General features: G+C 33.4%; 1 protein-coding gene across 1 annotated transcript in view; it reads right to left on the minus strand.

Annotated features, from left to right (window-relative positions):
- Positions 1 to 1,808: 1,808 nt before the first annotated feature.
- Positions 1,809 to 21,036, minus strand: part of LOC108741696 — a 30,589-nt gene continuing 11,361 nt past the window's right edge. The window contains exons 2-3 of the mRNA XM_018476582.1: positions 4,147 to 4,375; positions 1,809 to 1,870 (exon numbers count right to left, since the gene is read on the minus strand). Of these exons, the coding sequence (XP_018332084.1) occupies positions 1,836 to 1,870; positions 4,147 to 4,375 (264 nt within the window). The 3' untranslated portion in view covers positions 1,809 to 1,835. The remainder of the gene's footprint in view (positions 1,871 to 4,146; positions 4,376 to 21,036) is intronic.

A 21,036-nucleotide genomic window follows, 5' to 3' on the forward strand; every position in this document is an offset into this window, starting at 1 on the left:
TCGTCCTTTGTTTCTTAGTTTTAGGATAGCAATTGTTTGATGTGATACGATTCATTCGTTTTTATTTTAACGATATCGACAAAAAATAAGTAGGTGGTACTTCCAGATCCGGTATGTAACAGCCTTGAAGGATTTTTAGCGTTCCGACGGAATGATTAGCGACCCTGATACCTATATCCTATTATGTTTTTCTTAAAAATATACGTATTGACTACGCCACACAGTCACTTATTTCCCTTTCATTAGGCTTAAACTGTTTCTTGTACTAATCACAAACATAAATTAATAAGTAAAATGTTTAGTTCCTGAATAAAGGCTGAATACTTTTAATATAGATATGTATTCTTTAAACGTATTATAGTAGCACAATTACGAAAAAAAATTGTACCTAAATAGTTTGTTTGTCTAATCCAAAATCCAATTATAATATCTTTTATAATACACCATTGAAACATGCAATTGGGAAGCAATTTAACAACATTAATAACATTAGATGATAATATCGGCGTAGTCAGTAATATTTAATAGATACCTAAGAAACTTTTGTGTTTACCAGATGTTGCATGATTTGTATTTAACGTAGAAAAGATTGATGTTCACAAATTTTCGATTAACTAAATTGAAGCTGTTTCCGTACCTGTAGTAGAGGAAGTTTTTGCTGTTTATTATTATCATCAAAAACTCTGGTTATCGATCACACAGTGAGTGAATTTTGATTATCTATGTTTTGGAGTGCAAAAGAATTTTTTTATGAACGAAACTGTATAAGTGATTACAAGATATGTATTTAGGTTTGTACTTAAATATTTTAGCAACAGGCAAATTAGTATCTTTCAGAAACAAATTGTCTAGGTACTAATTATAGTTTTAAATTGGTAAATGCTAAATGCGTATAGGCAGGTAATTAAAATTGTAATCACTATACTTACCCTAATTCCATAATTGGCGTTTTGGCCAATTAAACGGAGAATAAATAAATAGAGGCAAGGGTGAAAAGTATAAAATAACATTTATTTAAAAATAATGGTAACTTTGCTATTTGTGTCCGTTCATAAATAATGTATAATAGTAAATATAATATAGCCTAAATGACTATCAACCTTGACGAAAATGTTAATAATCAAACTGTTATAACAATTCTATCAGTTGACATTTCCGTTGTAGATAAATATTAAGCATAGATATTATAAGAACAAAAGTTAGAAGAAAAACAAAAGAAAAGATACGTATACACGTATATCAATTGTCTAAAAAAAATGAACTGCGAAAAAAACAATTCTTAAGTGGGCTAGTGTTAAAACAAAAAAAATATTTGAACAAAGAATTTAGTTTTTCACAGTTCGGTGTAAATAAAATTATTACTAATATAATATGTATAATGTTGATGGATGAAAGAAACAGAAAAAAATACAATAATTTAAAATAAACAAAAATAAATTACAATATGTTAGAGGTACCTATCAGTCCATGTAAAATGTGTAAAAGTAATGTTCAATTAAACTTGAGCATTCAATCGAATACTTTACAATTTGTTATAATTCGCTATTGAATAAATATTAAAAGATGACTTTGCGGTATTTAGCTAATAATCGATTTTATTATTTATGTCGGATAAAAAACATTAAAAGGCACCTTACACAAAGTAATATGTTACACTTTTTATAAAGACGATGTTGAAATACAGTCGAAATAATATAAAACGATATAAAAGTTAAAAATTGTTGTATTATGGCAAAAGTACTTTTTTATCAAAAGGTGCTCTGTATTATCAGATCCTCTTCGACTAAAGTTTGATTTTGGTTATTCTGTTTTTTTTTCTAGTATCCATTGTCTATTTACAAATAGTAAGGCTTGAACCCTCCGAAATTCTCTGAAACAAAAGAAAAATACAATTGCGTTGGTGGATTTGTAACAAAACAAACACGCTACTTTATGAAATGGACTTTGTCATTTGTTTTTTTGATTCGGTGACAAACGGCAACAGTTTCTCCAGATTTACATAAGAAAACAGGCAACGATTGAAATGCTAATCAACCATTAAATTAAATTTTGAAATTCGACTTCTTTTACGTCAGAAAACGATGAGAAAAAGTAACGATAACAATACAAAACACAACTTAACGTTTGAGTAATTCATTTGTTTTGTTTATTGTCATCTCAAAATGATTACTGGAGCAAATTCCTACATCAGTACGCCAGTTTCCCCTTTTTCCAATAAATAACAATAGAATTACGTAGGCACCTATATTTAACGTCAAACAATCAATTAAGTTAACTAGCAGGGACCTCTCGGAAACTTTGCTAATTAAAATCAGGTCGAAATTTGGAAACAGAGAGAAGACAAGTCCGTCATCATCCCTCTTGAGTCGTTCGCGGTCGCCTTCAAGTTTCCTTTGCGCCCCAGTAACCACCACCATATACCTACTACTACGCAGTACAGTTGCATCGGCAAGATGGGCCCTCCTTTGTTCGGAACTTACTTGCTAATCGCGCCTTGCTTAACAACGATTAAATCAGGGTCTTTGAAATACTTGCGTGTAGACCACGACAGCCCCTTCAAAGCGTCTTATCTGACGTCAGACAGACACCTTTCACCACCCAACTGTATCACTTCCAGGGAGAGATTTGCTGAGTACTACGAATTTGGATATTTTTTTTACTTTAAGAGTAGGTGCAGTTTGATTGTGAAATTTTGGTGTTTGATTAGCCCACCAAAAAATGGCATCCAGTTCAATTTTGGGATGTTATAGTTCGTAATAGTAATATTGTAGCGAGCACGAGCGTGTTTGTGTGCGATCTGGCACATGTGTGCATGAACAACTTATCGATTCGCCGACTAGCCGCTGGCGCCTTTCTTCATGTGCGCCGTAATTGTAAATGGGTGTGTCGTACCTGCGTTCTGGGAAAACAGTTGAACAGTTCAGAGAAAAAAGAAACGATCCGGATGTTTCTAGAGGGTTCCCAAAAGTAAACAAAAGAATATTTAAAGGAAGAAACGATCGCCGAGAAAGGGAGAAATAAATTGACCGTTGCAGAAGTGAATCCAGAAATAAATTGACAGTGACAGCAGTGAAATAAATAGCGCAGTAAATAGTGATATATTAAATAAATAGTTTTGTCGTTATCAGTCTTAGAAGTTAATTTTGTTGAACCCATGAACATTACAATATGTATTAGTTTCGAAGTGCTATAAAGGCGTCTGGTGGACGAAAGGACCTCTTTGCCGAACAAGAACCGGGAAAATTTATTGAGGTATTCCGAGGAACAACAACGGCGAGTCCTCGCTGCTTAATTTAATAACCATTCATAACGTTACCGAAACGACCACCCCTTCCAGTTCAAAGCCTGCGAGAGCATTATTGTCACTGTACGATCTTATGTCACCAACGTACGGACAGACTATACACCGTCCTGCAAGATAATCTATGGGGGTAATATATATGGGAGTCCTTATCGCCTTTGTCTGCTCTTTAATACAAATGGGACTTTTTGTACCATCACACCCACTATAGTTAAACATTATTAAGGATTTTGCTTTAAAATAAATCCTCAAACGTTAAGGCACAAGATTAAAAAGTAAAATCCTTAATATCAAGTCTTTAGATTAATAATGATTTAAGTAATGAATGAGATTGTATTTTTGTATGATAAACCTTGAATATTAATTTGAAATCATTTTTTCGATTTTTTATTTACCCACTACAAACTACCTCTAATTAATGAGGGAAAAATTATTGGTATTGGTCACACCCCCGCCGGGAATCGAACCCGGGACGTTTGGCGTTACGCACCAATGTTCTACCACTAAACTACGAAAGGTGACAACAGCAACAACGACCAACCGACCTACAAGGTTAACGATCCGTCGATTTTTATTCACATAATCGATTAAATATACGAAATCCTATGATATTGTTAGTTACTTAATAGTGGATTAATATGCAATATTAATTTGAAATCATTTTTTCTGTTCTGTTGTTGTCATCTCTCGTAGTTTAGTGGTCAGAACATTGGTGCGTAAAGCCAAAGGTCCCGGGTTCGATTCCCGGCGGGGGTGTTACAACAGCAACAATTTTTCCCTCATTAATTTGGAGGTAGTTTGCAGTGGATAAATAAAAAAATAAAAAAAAATTAAAATAAACTTACGTCCATTAGCTGTTGGTACAAAGCCGTATCCGGAGGCACCAGGAATGACTCCGCTAGTCTCCCCGTTGTCAGGGGGAGCAGGTGGGAATACAACGGGTCCCCTGTCCGCCCGCGAGTCCCTTCCACCGTTGAAATTGGGATCCAAACTCCCATCGAAAACGAAATTCGGTCCAGCGCCAAAAAATTCACCCTTTACTATTGCAAGGACGGCGAAAAGGACTATAGTCAACTGTAAAATGTTTTTCGTGCATATAAATACGTAATTAATTAATTAAATAAATAAAATGTGTTGCCAGGTTTTATTCATACGTTTTCAATAAAAATCTGGAATTTGTAATATTTGTTTCTTATTTTTTCTCGATTCAAATTCGAAATTTCCGTTAGAGTTATTCAAATTTGTGAAAAGTGAAACCGGCTCCTTCCTACCGCTAACGAAGTGATCAATATTCTTTGCCTATATCAAGTTACTAATTAAACATCGACTTCGTTATCGAGACGTTGATGATTTGATTAAAACTGTCTGCATCAAAGGCAAATCAGTTTGGTTAGCAAACATAGCCTGAGACTTGGGAATGCAAAGGGCCAAGTTTGGAGCAAATATATCGTCTTAAGGGGGAAAACTTTTTAAATAAATTCAATCTATCTACAATATAATTAGATATTATTATTATTAATACACTGAAACTTTACAAGAAAACAAAATTACATCGCGCTTTTGTGGTAGGTATATACGCACAATTTTGTTTTACAAAAAGTTCAATGTTGAATTATCTGGAAAACTACCCCATTCGCCGTTTGTTTCGAAATAACATCATCATCATCATAACGTTGTCAGTCCTAAGACTGGTTGGACACGTACCTCCACTTTTTCCTATCCTGAGCTAAACTTCGCATTTCCCTATAATTAGAACAGCCCACATCCTTAACTATTTGCGAACAGTAATCTAATCTAGGTCTACCTCTACCCCTCCTAACTCCTGTTTCTGCCTCTAATATGTCTCTGACTAGACCTTCATGCCTGAGAAGCTGTCCTACCAACCTATCTCGTCTATTTTTTATTGACTTCCATAGAGTCCTCTGTTCTCCTATTCTTTCCAATACCTCTTCATTTCTAACCTTTTCTACCCACGATATCCTCATCATCCGTCTATAACACCACATTTCGAACGCTTCTAACCTTTTCTTTTCCGCCGCGCCCACTGTCCATGTTTCGCACCCGTACAACACCGTGCTCCAAACACACCTTTTATAGGGTAAAAAAATATCGAATAAACCAATAAACCTCTCTATTTAGATTACTATAATCTAGCCGAACAAATTACACGTTGTAAACAAGAAAATGTACACAGATAATACTCTGCATTTTATACTTAATAATTATAAACAATTTCGCCTTTCAAATAAAATTGAAATTAACTATTATAAAATAGCATCTGTTTCGCCTATTTAAATATCACATCTGTGTAGCAGTTACTATTTAGAAGCTTATTCTTATTGAATATTCCTTATAAACACAGTGTGATAACTACGGTAGTATATTATTAAAATCTCAGTATGGTGCCGAAAAGGCATTCCAACATAATACAAGTTATAGCACAACAACGAACGGTTGCAAATAACAATAATTTCATACAAACCTTTCATCAGATCCGATCCGCACATCAGTCTAACATTTACACATCAAATGCGAATGTTAAATTGCTATACTTGTATTAAATTCCATTTTAGAGAAAGAACAAACACATTTAAGAATACTTTACAATTGCATGCTTGTGTTGTTGTTCATTTTCTTTTCTTAAAACATAATATTCATGATATAACTCATATTTACCTTGTCAAATAAGAATTTATATTACAGCAGCTGTATAAAATTCATTCTCATTTTCTTCTACATAATTTGACAAACATTAAACCTCTAGTTTTCGGAACCCCGCTATTTATTTTCTTTTACCTAATGATATATTCATCTCTCAATTATAAAAAAGAAGCACCCTGTATATACAAATGCAGTACAATTTGTCCTTTTTCATGTCCAACCCGCATTCTAAACGCTCGCGTTCATTAGTGAATGCTTTACACACCAAGGTCATGGTAGAAACAGTAGTACTATCAAGTTAAACGGTAGACAAAGTCCTTTGATTTATTTAGATATTTCAACAACTTGCAATTTATTATTACAAAGTCTCGTATGAGTTTTAGACGTTGAAAAAGCAAAATTAATAAGTAACAATTTATCTATTGCGTTATATTTTTTGTTCTCCCTTACCATATACGTAATAATTGTTCAAAAAAAAACTACCTACATATTTAATGATCGCTTATGAGACATACTTGTAGCGTTCGTATGAAGGTTTTTATACTGTCTGAAAAGCTAATTTTCAATTACTTTCAGTATTTCTCTTCAACTCCATACAGACTTGCTCTATTTATTCAGAAATTTTAATAACTACATCTAAAAAAGTTTATTTGAGTAGAGCTATTATAGAAGCCTGATGATGACCCATTCTTTCTTAAAACATTACCCTAATTGTTGCCAACATTATAATCCACTTCGGAATATAACCCAATGGATTTTTAAATATGTAAAAGGTAATAAATATGTAATGGATATCTTAATTGAAAAATAATGAATTCGATTCCTCGGACCTGTACCTGAGGCAGTTACTAAAGCAATTTACGCTGTTACATAAAAAAAAAAGAAAAGTTGTAACTAAGTTAACGAACTGTAACAATTTCGTTTTCAATTAAATTTAAATAAAAAGTGGAGTCGTTCACACTTAACGCGGATTGCCCGAGGTGCAAGTGTAAACGGTATTACTGACTTTAAATGAAAGCTCTAATTCCGATTTGGTAACGAAGACCTTCAAATAAACAAGAAATTAACGTGAAATAAACAATTAAAAGTATTTCGGTAAAAGGCTCTCAAAATAATTTGTTTCCTTGTGGTTGATTACATCACACATACATATATATGTATGTATATAAATCCATATCGGAATTTCGGAATGTAACTGTTTTGAAGAGTCTTTTTTTTCGAATTCTATTGGTAATTTAAATTCGGAACCCTGGAATCATCATCATTATATAATACAGTTTGCTAATCTCTCAGTTAGTTGTAGAAAGTACAGCTGAAAATGCAGTTTTCAGTTAAAGTTGAAAAATGGTAAAATATACGTGAATTTTTTGATGAAATTATACAATTGCAACAAAATTAACGGGTTTAAATGTCAGTAAGCATTCGATATTCGCTCGGTTTGGTATTTTCTAACCTTCAATTATGAATATATAGTACGTACAATAAAAAATGATCATCGTGAACATAATATTTCAAAGGATTCTTTCCATTTTCATTTGATTATGGAACCCTAAAGCAAGCATGAGTTTTGTTTTACCAGACGGCTATTGATCTATCGTGCTATTATAAAATAATACAATGAAAAATTATTAGACCATGTAAGTTATGACACAGGCAGTATCAACAAGTATTTTTGCAATACATGCCCAAGCGCTCAATCTTGTTCTGTTATCTAATACGAATCTAAATCGTGAACTATGAATATTTGTAATAGAGTCAACCCATGGAACTTTAGCTTCTCGTGCTGCCCCTAATACAGTTTTAATCTTTACATATAACAATGCACGTAGATTAAAAATTTCTTTGTCAATAATGGTAACACTGGAGAATGGCAAAGAACAAAATTTCTTACATACGATTAAACATTTTCATCTTATAAGATACTATAAACTAAACCATTATAACAAAAGGAAGTGAAAGATTATGCAGATTGTAATCCTTTTTATAGAAATACTAGTGACCCGCCCCAGCTTCGCACGGGTGCAATGCTGATACTAAATATATTTTTGTTTTGTTTAGATTATTATCGAAAAGAGCAAATCTTCAAAAGATACCCCCTGAACATACTAAATATACTACAGAATGTCTTTATATACAACATTCACAGTTTTTTTGTCATTAGACAACCGCTATGTCCCTGCATTTTATTAATCTGTAATATCTTCGAAAATATTCATTTAAATTACATGTTTTAAAGGGCCATAATGATCTATATTAAATGCACAATGTATTTAAAAGTTAATTGGATAAGAATTAATGCTGTATTGCCTACAATCGCTTCGTAAATAAGTCATTATTTCTCATAAAAAGTAAAGGATAAAAATGGTTATTGTGGGTTATCCCTAAGAGATAGACATATACCATCCCGGACTTTTTTGTAGAACCTTTTAAGATGTACAATATTGTAGTACATTATTTTGATCTATCTCGTAGGGTTCAGCCAGCGTTTGCAATGTAAACGCAAAAATGTGTTTATTTACGACATCACATTAGAAACCTCTAAAATTATCAGTGTTTCCCTACTATATTATGCATGTATTATACATATAAACCTTCCTCTTGAATCACTCTATCTTTTAAAAGAACCGCATCAAAATCCGTTGCGTAGTTTTAAAGATTTAAGCATACATAGGGACAGACAGCGGGAAAGCGACTTTGTTTTATGTTATGTAGTGATTCATTTCTAAGGATAATAAAAGCCTTACAGGATAAGGCAAAGCAAAAGAAGTTGCAAATAGCAGATAAAGAAGTAAAATTCGGTAAATATTAGTGGGCCCGTTCAGCTACCTTGCGGTACTCCTAAAGTCTGAACTAAACCATTATAACAGAAAGAAATGGAAGATTATGCGATTGTTGATAGATAAAGAAGTTTAATAGATGTTCTAATCAATTCAGTGAACATTAGTCGGACCGCTCTGTTACCTTGCAGTACTCCCAAATCTCTTAAATCATTTTGACAATTCAATCGGTCTTTTCTTCGCTATTGTACCACAAAGTGCCACATATTCTTCAGTCAATCGACCAAATATGGTCGTAAATCGTTATCTAAGTAACACGTAACTACACAAGCATTCGTTACACTTGATTTTCTAAATGTTTTCAGTGTCGGCCCCCGCCTATCGCTGCTGCATAATATTCAAGTGACTATAACTGGCAAATGTTGTTGAGTAAGAAAATTCACGCGTTACATGCGTTTTTCACGGTCTATTTGCTTCCCAACATCGTCCATAAGGCATGCTCGTGTGTTTGTAACGTTTTCGCCGTTGTCTGCTGTTAACGTTGGGCATATATAGAGCGATATTCGTTTGATTTTAATAAACGCCGATAACTACAGGCGGAATAGGCAAATTGCATAGGCGTAGGTGGTTAGGTAACATACATACATATGTACGTAAAAGGCAGTTCACATCGCAGTTGAGAAATTGTTTTCATTTTATCATTTCCATTCTCATGATTGTCGCTTGTGCACGAACAAGTAAATGACTCTATTTAGAAATGAGACAGGAAGGTTAAAACATGACGAAAAGAATTTGTTACAGTTAGATATAAAGATAAAGATATTAATAATCTAACAGGGATAACCGGGTATCCGACACTGGCGGATAATCGGCGTCGTTATTCCACCAGATCTTTAAAAAAGTGGTGGATGCTCCGGGTAGCGGATCCAAATCTGGTACCCGGCTCACCTGTACATGTCATTCTTTCAATAATTGTGATTGAGTTACGACACCTAAACATTAACATTTCTTATCAAAAACCTCTATTAATACTTGTGGAGTCTACCACTTAAGCAAATTTGACAACTGACGACTTACTTTAGAAATTAGCAATTGATCATAAAGTTGAAGAGCTTTCTCGTAATTGAATTCCATCACAAACATTTGCATTTCACTCTTTTACTGGTTAGCTTATTAATATTTGTAGTCGTTATAGCTTATTAAAGATACCAGTAATGATGGAGAAGCACAGACATAAATCAAGAATGAGCTATGAGGTATAAAGGAGATACAATAATGCGGAAAACGAAGTTCACACATAGCTATGCGCGCCTACAGAGAATCTACATTGTATCACACAGAAACGTTGAATTTCACATTGTTTAGTTGAGTTGAAATAATAAAATTAACTACGTAATATTACGCGTATGTTTAAATTGATGGATGCTTTGATTAAATGATCTTATTGTTTTAATAATTATGAAACATTAATGGAAAATCAACTTCATTTCTTTCCACTGCAGTTTATCTCAAGTTACGACGAAAAACTTTTTTCTGCTGTAACACGATCGCCGGGAATCGAACCCGTGCCTCTGATTTTATACTAAGATAAGAATTAATTTCTTTTTCATTAGCATGTGATAACCTGCAGTGGGAAGAAATTTCAGATTAATATCTGGTAATTATTAAAATATTAACTGTCATAAGGAGTTAATCTTATCGTTTATTGATGTCTAGCAGTTATTTTTACCTACTTTTAAAAGAATTTTTAGTATTTGTCTCACTTGTTAACGCTACCTAACACTCATTAGAAATTCCACTGCACCAGTTAGTGAATGTGCAAAATCTAGATATAATTAAATATATCGAATCCTTTCTTAAAGCTTGCTTTTAGTTCGATCGCATGTGCAAAGCAATTATTATTATAGGTAAGTACTTTCTGCGGGCACAGAAGACATACAGATAAATTTGGTGAAACGTTTCTTCGGGTCTGCGAACAACCTGCACAACCGCGTATACGTTCCGTCTGCGAAACAGTTAGTGGACCATTAAAGAGATAAAGGCGAAATATAAATAATTATCCTAAGACACACTCTCTCGACGTCATTAGGCGCAAGTGTTGCTTTGATTTATCCCGACGTTTAACCAGATCGTTAACTTTGGGCACATTATAATAGTGCAGAGAACGGTAACAACTCGGGTTTTGTAAACTGAAGGGAAAGGTCCCTTGTAAAGCTTGTATAACGCGACTGTCTAGGCAGTCGATAGAGTTATGGTAATGATTAAGGATAATAATAAAAAGAGACTGTTTTAATGCAAGCTGAAGCATTATAATAAAGGACAAAGTAATCGAGGAGCAATTGTGACCCTTGTTAGGCTTTAGGCTTTAAAACGAACTTGTGAAACAAATTTGAATGATGAACTGGGGGATTGTCTTTATATGTAAAGAAAATCTATGTAAAGGTTGTCAGTTCTAAGACTGGTTGGGCACGCATCTCTACTGTTTTCTATCCTGAGCTAATCTTAGCATTTTTCGAAAACTAGAAGATCCCACATTCTTAACTATTTGCGAACAGTAATCTAATCTAGGTCTACCTCTACCCCTCCTAACTCCCGTTTCTGCCTCTAATATGTCTCTTGACTAGACCTTCATTCCTGAGAAGGTGTTCTACCAACCTATCTCGCCTATTTCTTATTGACTTCCATAGAGTCCTGCCTCTGTTCTCCTATTCTTTCTAATACCTCTTCATTTCTAACCTTATCTATCCACGGTATCCTCAACATTCGCCTGTAACACCACATTTTGAACACTTTCTTTTCTTTTCCGCCGGCGTGTTTCGCACCCGTACAGCGCCAGGCTCCATACAGACTCCTTTAACAATCTTTTTCGAATTCATATATTAATTTTTTGAATTTATGTATCTATTGCCACACCTACCGTGAACGTTCACCTCCACAAATAATGTTTGCTTGTTGTATAACAGCCATCAGTTAATAAAATAATTGTACTTTGGTTCGTAACGAACAAATAAAATTACTTTACATCCGCGTTTAAATTGTAGAAGAGATAGAATCGCACAGGTTGCGGTCTCTAATACGTCTTTCATTAACGTTTATTTCATGCAAACCTGTTGTTCTTTTACAGAATGAATTTAAACCTGTACGACGGTCACGTTTTCATTACGATATTACTTATACTATTACAAGAACAACAACAACAACACGATGGTGCTGGTGTTGCTAGTATCCTATCTTTAGAAAGCATACCGAGTAATTATTTTGTAATTGTGGGATACGTTGGAATGGACCACTGGCGTACTTTGTACGAAGATAGGCCTATACAGGGTGTTTCTGAAGTATGTAGCAGGCTTTCGATGGTGTTAACTAGGTGCAATCTGAGTGACCCTGCCAGGACCGGACTGGACTTTCAAGAACGTTTTTCTCGAAAACGGTGGACTTTCAGACCACTAAATATTCACTTAAATTTCTTGTTTTGTACTGCCCTATCGTCTTCTGCAAGCTTGCTCCTTATTTCGGAAACACCCCGTATTGTGACTCGCAGCCTCTATTGTTACGTAAGTAAATTTTGAAAGGATATAAAAGAAATATACCTGTATAAGTAAAAGTTATTTAAGAGACTATTGGCGAAACAAAATGGCTTTTATATAACAATAATACGTGATTTTAAAAAGAGCGATTTAAATACAAATTTTCTTCGTTTGCGTCCTTCAATATATTTCCCATTTTATTTATTTGTTATCACATTTGAAAAGAACCTGCTGTAGCATGAAGTGCACCATATTTTATGTAAAGCTCCTGTCAAGGTTACGCCTCATTCAAGTTCAAAACCTACGTGTAAAATAGTACACGTGCATTAATCACGCATTTCAAAAATGTGAAAGGTTCGAAATACCCTTGTTAAGAAAAATAAAAGAAAGATATTAAGCTACGATAATAAACATACTTTTTTTAGTATTAAACTGGAAAAGTCGTAGTCACTAGTGGTAGAAATATATAGGATAGTGCATCTGGTCGACCAATAGAAGATGAAAAAGGCTACGAAATTGTGTACATGTAACATTTATCGTTAATAAATATTGTAGAGAATGCTGTAATGTAGAAGATACTTAGTATTCTTGCCTATTGCTAAGAACCTTGACAATTAACAACTAATAACGCAAACAAACAGTTAACATAAAGACTAGGCAAGTATAAAAATAATGTAGGTACATATTAAATCTATTTTCGAAATCGCGGTTTATATCTAATGGTTTCAGCAAAACGTTAATCAATAAAATTATCCGATTATCCGAATATTCAGCCACCAGATAAATGTGGTCTCAATAATAAATGCCTAAAAATTATCGATCTCTTTACTATTTTGCGCCGCTCTAAAAACTCACTTAGCAGATCATAAAATACAAAGTACATGATACGCATGGGTAACAAACTTCACCCACGAAATATTACGTCTATCCGCCACGTTTTATGTCCATTGCAAAAGAAAGGCTCCACATTCTACATTCCTGTGTGACCATTACTATCAAGTATTATAGTAAGAGTCATTAGCTCGGGACAGGACAAGGTCAAGCATCTACAAATACAATTCCACCTACACTGTTGTTAATTACTTGTTGTATAATCGATAGTTACCGAAAAAATAGGATATTTTACGGTTAATACGAGGGTGGATTGATAAGTTTCCGGCCTGACCAAGAAAAACAAGGTTTTTAAAAATTTTTTTTTTTTATTTCTCAACATAATCTCCTCCAAGGCTGATACATTTCTCATAGCGGTGTTCCAGTCTATTAATGCCATCTCTATAGACTGATTCGTCAAGCTCCTCAAAATAACCATTTACAGCTTCGATTACTTCTTCATTGTCCGCAAATCTCTNGTCATTCCCTGCACGCATCTACGAATTGTATATAGTTCAATTTAACGGCTCCTTTAGCAAATTAGGGCTCCTCGTAGACAAAATCACCGACAAACGATTCAACTACCGACAAACCAATTGAAAAAACCCAATTTTATTGACAGAAGTTTCGGCTAATGCCTAATAGATAACTTTTACTTTGAAATAGTTTCTAAATACGAAGGTAGTTAATGAAAATTTACAAAAACTGGCGAATAAAAGAACAATATCATTTTCTCAATTTTCATTTAGATGTAGGTACTTTGACAATGAAAAATTAAATACAAATTAAATTTTTTATTAGGCAAGAATAAAAGGACTTTGTAATTTTTCTAATATTTAAGAAAGGTTCGCCGTTTTTAATTAAACACCTATGTAAATAGAAAGTATATAAGGCCTAACAAGCTAAAAAACAAAAGAAAATATAAGAAAAGAATACTGGCTTTATTAAAATACTTGTCGTAAATATAATTTCTCTAAACAATTTGTTTACGTTCTTATAAAATAATCGTTGATCGCTATTGGCTCTTTTTAAAATTAAAAAATTGATAATCACAAATAACAATAGAACGAAAAACGGAAAAAACAAAACACCACCTCGATTTACGTCAGCACCAGAGAACAGCGTCTAGGAAAATAAAAAGCAAAACACTAACGACTATGACGAGTATTATCATTCAGTAGCAGAATTTTTCTCTTCCACGGGCTTTTTAAATTGAATTAACGGGAATGAATTGTGTCAGGTAGATTTGTTCGACTTGAAATGAATATTTCTCTGAATATGCAACGGGATTATTGATTAAACTAAATGCACAACGAGGTAGAATACAAGTGCCGATAGGAAACCCCTTTCCACCACTTCATTATTGTTTCCAACCCTCGTTAGGGAATTTTATCAATCGTGTATATGGTATAAGTGAAACGCATAACAAAGTTACCAGAGCATCTGTGTATGTACGGGAATGGTTGATATTCAAAAGGGCAGCGGATAGTAATTTTTCCGGGTACCGCATAATCGGGTACCCCTCGGATAATGGTTCATGTCTTCGTTCTGGCAGGGTTTTTATTAAATACTACCCCCACTAACATCCCAAAATCACATTAAGTCCTGCTCAAATATTTGTTTAAACATTAAACCAATACGAAGTTTTAATTCTTGGTTGGCGGATTTTCAACAAGAGGGTGGAGCCTCATGGTCTTATGTTATCGATGAAAAATAATTTATTTGCTGTATGAATTATTTAGATCTAATATCACAAAAGTTTTTTTTTAATGAATTTATCTTGATTATTTACATTCCTTCTGTTTTAGAAGTTATTACTCAAAAACGTGATTTTTTTCGAACTTTTTTATTACAAGTGTTAATGGAAAAAATCATCAATATTATTAATAAACAAGCTAGAATCTATAGGAATCAACTTTTCAATCATATAAATCGATCAATAATTAGCCATAATAGCCAAATCAATATTGGTCAACTTTAACGCCCCCTGACGGAGAAACTAGCCATAGATTCGAAAAGCGGTCTAGTACTCAAGGACACCTCCTCTATTCAAAAGATAACAGGATACTTATCTACTTCTTCGAGGTATTTTAAAATTTGCAACAGAACTTTTGTTAAACATGCCTTTCTCTTGTTAAAACAACCGCTTCAAAAACCTCACCTATTTTGATCTTAACGCGTGGATTAAGGCCCAAATAACACAAAAACACTTTTTTAAACAATATACCTTAATAAAGTACACAATGAAACCGTTTTCGCCGTTTAATTCAACTCAATAAACTCGATATTCAAAATTATCGAAATCGGGTTCGTCGCTTGACGCAACGTTGATGTCTCCCGTGCAAAAATATTTCAAAAAATCATTAGACGGCTTTCCCGCGCATTGCAACGCAGCATACCGATCATAACACGTTCTAGTATCATTAAATCATCAGCCAGAATTGTAGTTGGACAATATCGACGTCTGTTTGGTCTTTAAATTAGCGAACAAAAGTGCAAAGTGATAAACAAACACGTCTAACAGATGGATTTTCTCGCAACAGCGGTCGAAACGATCTTGACGACGACGGAACGATGTTTATAATTTGCATAAGAGACTCTGAAAGCTCTCAACGCGTAATGATAATGATAATAATAATAATAATAATAACGTACAAAAGACAAGAAACAAACGAAAGGCTACGGTCAAGGTAGACGCGATCACGGCGAAGTAAACTTGGCCTGATTTTCAATTAGTCGTACACGTAAAGACGATTACGCTTACAGCTCATGCACATCATCATCATCATCATCAACATAAGATTAGGAAAGAAGAAAAAAAAAAAAAAGAACGCTCTTTTTAATGGCCACCGGTAGCTAGATCGTTAGTTAAATTGTAGTCCTTGGTTCCCAGGCAATTAATATCCACGCACTACGTTACATTAACAACGGTGCTTGTGTATACACACAGTTAGACGATGGTTTAAGCTTTTTATTAAGTGTGATGCAATACTGAGTCGTATAAATTTTTAATGCCAATTAAAATAGCTGTAATTTTCTCACAAAAATGCTGCCATTAAAACATAATCGCTTCCGACCTCTCAACATGACACATGACAAGTATTATACTTAGGTGTGTATTATCCATTATTGTCCTCCGATATTCACATTCCGTTTTCTAAAATCGAAAGAATGCCCTGTGGCGGAAACGAAACTCTAACTGTACAAGAGCTCGAACAAAACCTTTTGAGCGTCTTTTATTATTTATTATATCGCCGATATGTTTTACTTCCGTGGTAAATTTTCTAATTGTATAACATTAACTGTTGGAAGCATCCACATTCGATCGGCGCTTTCCCATGAAATAATAGACTATTACAGGAAGTTAAATACCATAAAACGACTTTATTTGTGATAATTGTTCTATTGCCCAACGCCTTACTGAAACCGAATCGTTGTTATTATTTTATGCAATAACGAAAACAATTATAAAGATTATTACGTAGTGCCACAGTAATTTTACTCGGTAAAGTAAATGGTTTGAACAAGAAATGTTGTACCAAAGTTTTAAGAGTAAATAATTTTTTTTTATAAATGTTACATTCCTGTATCCATACTATGTGACCAATTTTTTACCTCCCTTCCCCTTTTGGTGACCATCCGTAGTATCTATAAGGACCCTCCTTCTCTTCTACTTTTCACATAGTAATTCATAAATATTGTTTCAAGTCATTTTATGCAAACAGAAAGTTTTGAATATAGCTGGAAAAAACAAAAGATTTTCCTTCACAATATTGACTTTACTTGTCGAAAACGTAAGCGCCCCCCTGCCTTTGTGACCATGCGTGTTATTTTTGATGACCCCCCACCCCATCCCGAACGGCTCACGTAGTATGAGTACATTCCCTTAGTAGAGAATGCACTATAAATTTACCCCCATCCCTCTGTCGTGTCACGCAGCGTCCTCAGACGAACCAATAACAAATCTAGACTATTCAATAAACAAATTGCATACATTTGACGTTATATATATATATCTCATAAATTAACACTTGTGCAAGCCCGTTCTGAAATAAAACCGTTTAAAATGACCAACTATTATGCAGGCGTGCTGCAAGTTCTTTTCTTTTCTTGTGTCGAAACAAAAGCTTACGTCAGTTCACGCAACGCCAACGGAATCGTGTGCGTAAATCAAGACTGAAAAAGAATACAGGCTTAGATGTAATTGGGTAGAAAAAATGTAAATAATGCAAATTAATTGCACACGTATTACGCGATGCTCCAAGATTTTTACACTTGACGACTAAAAGAATTCAGGTCGTCGCTTCAGAAACATACAAACGAGTGGAAATCTTAATGGATTTGAGTCTGATGAGATAGACGACCATTCGACAGAAATTTCTTTTTCACTAGCGGTAGGTATCTAAAAAGTTGTAAACGATATTTTTACCGAATAAACTAATTAACAAACGATAGAAGAGGTGTGGTAGCAACTTTAGATGAAGAACGTGACCAAGCGATCCTGTTTTCAAAACTTTCTTTGGTACAAGTAAAATAATAATGAGAATAATCCAAGTCACTGCACAAGTGGTCGTAAAAATTACTTTCAAAAACCTATTTACTCCAATTTCTGATAACAAATATGACTAATAAATTGGAATAATTACTTGCTGCGGTTCTAGCCGGCTATTTCTATGTATTGTTATTGCTAATTGCTAAATTTGGGTCACTACAATATTCATAATACCAGTTGACGCTCTACTTCATTCACCTCGTATCCAACTACTCCATTATCTATCTATTGTACGTGTATCATCTCCAAATGACACACAGCCAAACAAAGAAAGGAAAAGAATTTTAGATGTTACACTATTCTGGTTCTAACGTATCTCCCACTCTGTCCTATATACGTAACTTCTACAATTTTATTACTGCAAAAAAAGACACCTGGCGAACGAAGTCTTTGTTTTTGTCTTTTCAAAATTTACGCGTTTTTTTTTCTTTTATTAGGCTTACATAAACAAATTGATGATCGTCGATATTTTTCGCGCTAAAGGAAAAGTATAAAAAGAGAAATCATAGCATGGCATATGGCAAACGAAAGTGTACGTGGTGTATTTTATGTACATATATGTGTGAGTGTGTTTTTCGTAAACGATATTTTATCTTTATCATGCGTGACCTTGATTGGTCCTCGACGAGCTAATTAAACAAATAAATAAATAATTTTTGCAGTCCGTCACATGGTCGATTTAACATATAGAGCGTTTGTTCAAACAGTGATTTCAAGAAAACAGACAGATGGTGCTAGCAAGAGAAACTGACAGTGATTACTGAACGAAAGGTTTTAGTAGGTAACGAAGTTGTACATTTGTTTAGTTACGTACATTGATGACAAGAAATTCATTATTCGTAATGGTAATGATATTCAAATATTACCTATTGTCATTAAATGATAATAATACTTTACATGAGACAGAGAAAGCCGATGAAAATTCATCCAGCGATTTTAGAGTTTTGTAACAACAGCACAACTCCTAGTCACAGTCATATTGTGTATAATACATAATATTAGATACTTAACATTTATGACACAAAAATCATAAAAATATTAACAGCTATTACTATAACAATAATAGAATCGGTCAGCTATTTTTAGAAGGTGTATGCAGCCAGTCACATTATAGACATTATTTTGAAAGTAAAAATTTAGAGGCATGTAAAACTAAACTCCGAAAAAATGTAACGTTCTGATATATTGTCCTTTCTATGGATAATTAAATTTGCAACACGTTACATTCCCTAAACAAAAAATGGATTTGTATAGGTACGAGTATATTAAATATTGTAATGCCTTTACCTACTGTTAGCCTGTTACTAAATGTCTGATATAATTTAATTTAATGTTAACTATAGGTATAGATACTGTCCCTTTTGTATCTTCTCCTCGGAATGAATTAGTTATTCGAAAACGAGTTGATAATCGATAATGTAACAAGTTGTTTAACAACAACTATATAGTATAGATTGGATTTATAGTTATCTGTAACAGTTTACATGCTGTATGACATTTGTAGCATTTAAAAATTTACATTAAAATTAAAAATGGTTCTGGTGACAGTAATAGAAAGGCGTTGGTATCTAATTTTGCAAATATCATTAAGAAACAAAAATTACACAATATTTTAGTCGAAAAGCACACGATTGCGAAATTTGAACGAACTGCCAAAATAACATAAGTTTCTTTCACTTTTCTGCTTCACAGTATTTAAATATCCTGCAGCACTCTCCTAAATCCTTATAGTAGTACAGATATTAATCTCTGTCTCTCTCTATCTATAAAATGTAAATGCTTGAATATATAGCTGCAGTAATTTAGCCAGGCGGTCACGGTTCTTAAACAAATGAAATGTATTATACGTATATTGCAATGATTACACAGGTCTGCGAAATTTTTTTTTTGAAAAGGTTTTTTCTTAAATTGTTAATATTTGTCGTAATTGTCTTAAAAGTAATAGAAAACGATATTCATATGGTGTATACCACGTCACATTAACCCATAAATGCTCAGAGAACACATTTCCATTTGAACCCTTGCCACGTAATGAGTGCGACGAAAAAATATTCGATAACCAGTGTTACTATGTTTTTAACGATGCTCTTTATGATGGTGTTGGTTAAAAATACCTCCGGCAATATTAAAGCATGGAAAGATCGAAAATAAACAAAAAACGCGATTTTTGAATTGACTTTTTTCTTAAAAAGTAATTTTTTGTGTCCTTACGATTTTTTTATATGCTTAAAACCTATATAAATCATGACCTCGATATCTAAACATGAAATAATCACCGTTGGTCAAGTCGAAATGCCTTTACAAACTGTTTGATCAAACCAAGTTTAATGTAAAGTGGTGGAAGCAATACTTTCTTCTTTCAAACTCGTATTGATGACATTTTTCACTCCGACTTCCAATTGCATTCTAATTTGGACATAGAAATACCGAATAACAATGATTTTAATTTACCATAAGTCCACTGTATTAACACCTCAACACATAACCGGCATATTTTATCTTAACCCAGTGTTTATCTTGGTTACAACTTCATCCTGAAGTAAGCTTAATAAGGATTTTTTACAAAGTCTGTTAAATTCAATCTTTGCTTAACTGTTGTATATTGTCGGCAAATGTAAAAAAATACATTTGAATTGTTCTTATTATTATTGTTAATATTATATCTCTCTCAATATGGCGCGCTATAAACTATTTTTTTTTTCAGGCGGTGTAAACGACTATAGTTGCTTTCAGACTATCTAAAATAAAGTAAAAGACAATATAATGCTCAGTCAGAGAGTATTAAATAGAGATATAAGCTATAAAATGAATTTTGTAAAAAAAAAATAATAAATTTGCGTATTCATAGAGCTATATACATATACATATATTAATCTACATACAAAAAAAATGTGACGTGATACGTTAAAACAAAGTTTATATTTGCAAAATATAGACCAACATTTGCATCCTTAAGATAAATTTATACAAAAAACTTTTTTATCGCAGACCTGTGTTATCCGAGTCGTATGGCAAATTATAATCCAAGACTTTACAATTTTTTCGGAGACGAATCAGCACTTAAAATTCCTTTATCGTTGTAAACTGCGTTATTATTGTTAAAAAATTTATTTATTGGAAATCCGACTAGTACGTAGGGCCTCATCGCAAGTGCAGTTATGAATTCGTTGCAAAATTGATACATTTTACGTAAAGAACTTTAGCAAACCATAAATAACCTTTAAGCTAAAAAAAATCGGCTAAAGAAAAGATACTACTTTCAAATATCAGCTGGACCAAAATGTGACTACTGTCGAAAATAAAACAAATCACTCCATTTTACGTAACTCAATCCTGATATACGTATAC

Source organism: Agrilus planipennis, unplaced genomic scaffold (assembly GCF_000699045.2).
Source record: "Agrilus planipennis isolate EAB-ADULT unplaced genomic scaffold, Apla_2.0 scaffold235, whole genome shotgun sequence".
NCBI lineage: Eukaryota > Metazoa > Arthropoda > Insecta > Coleoptera > Buprestidae > Agrilus > Agrilus planipennis.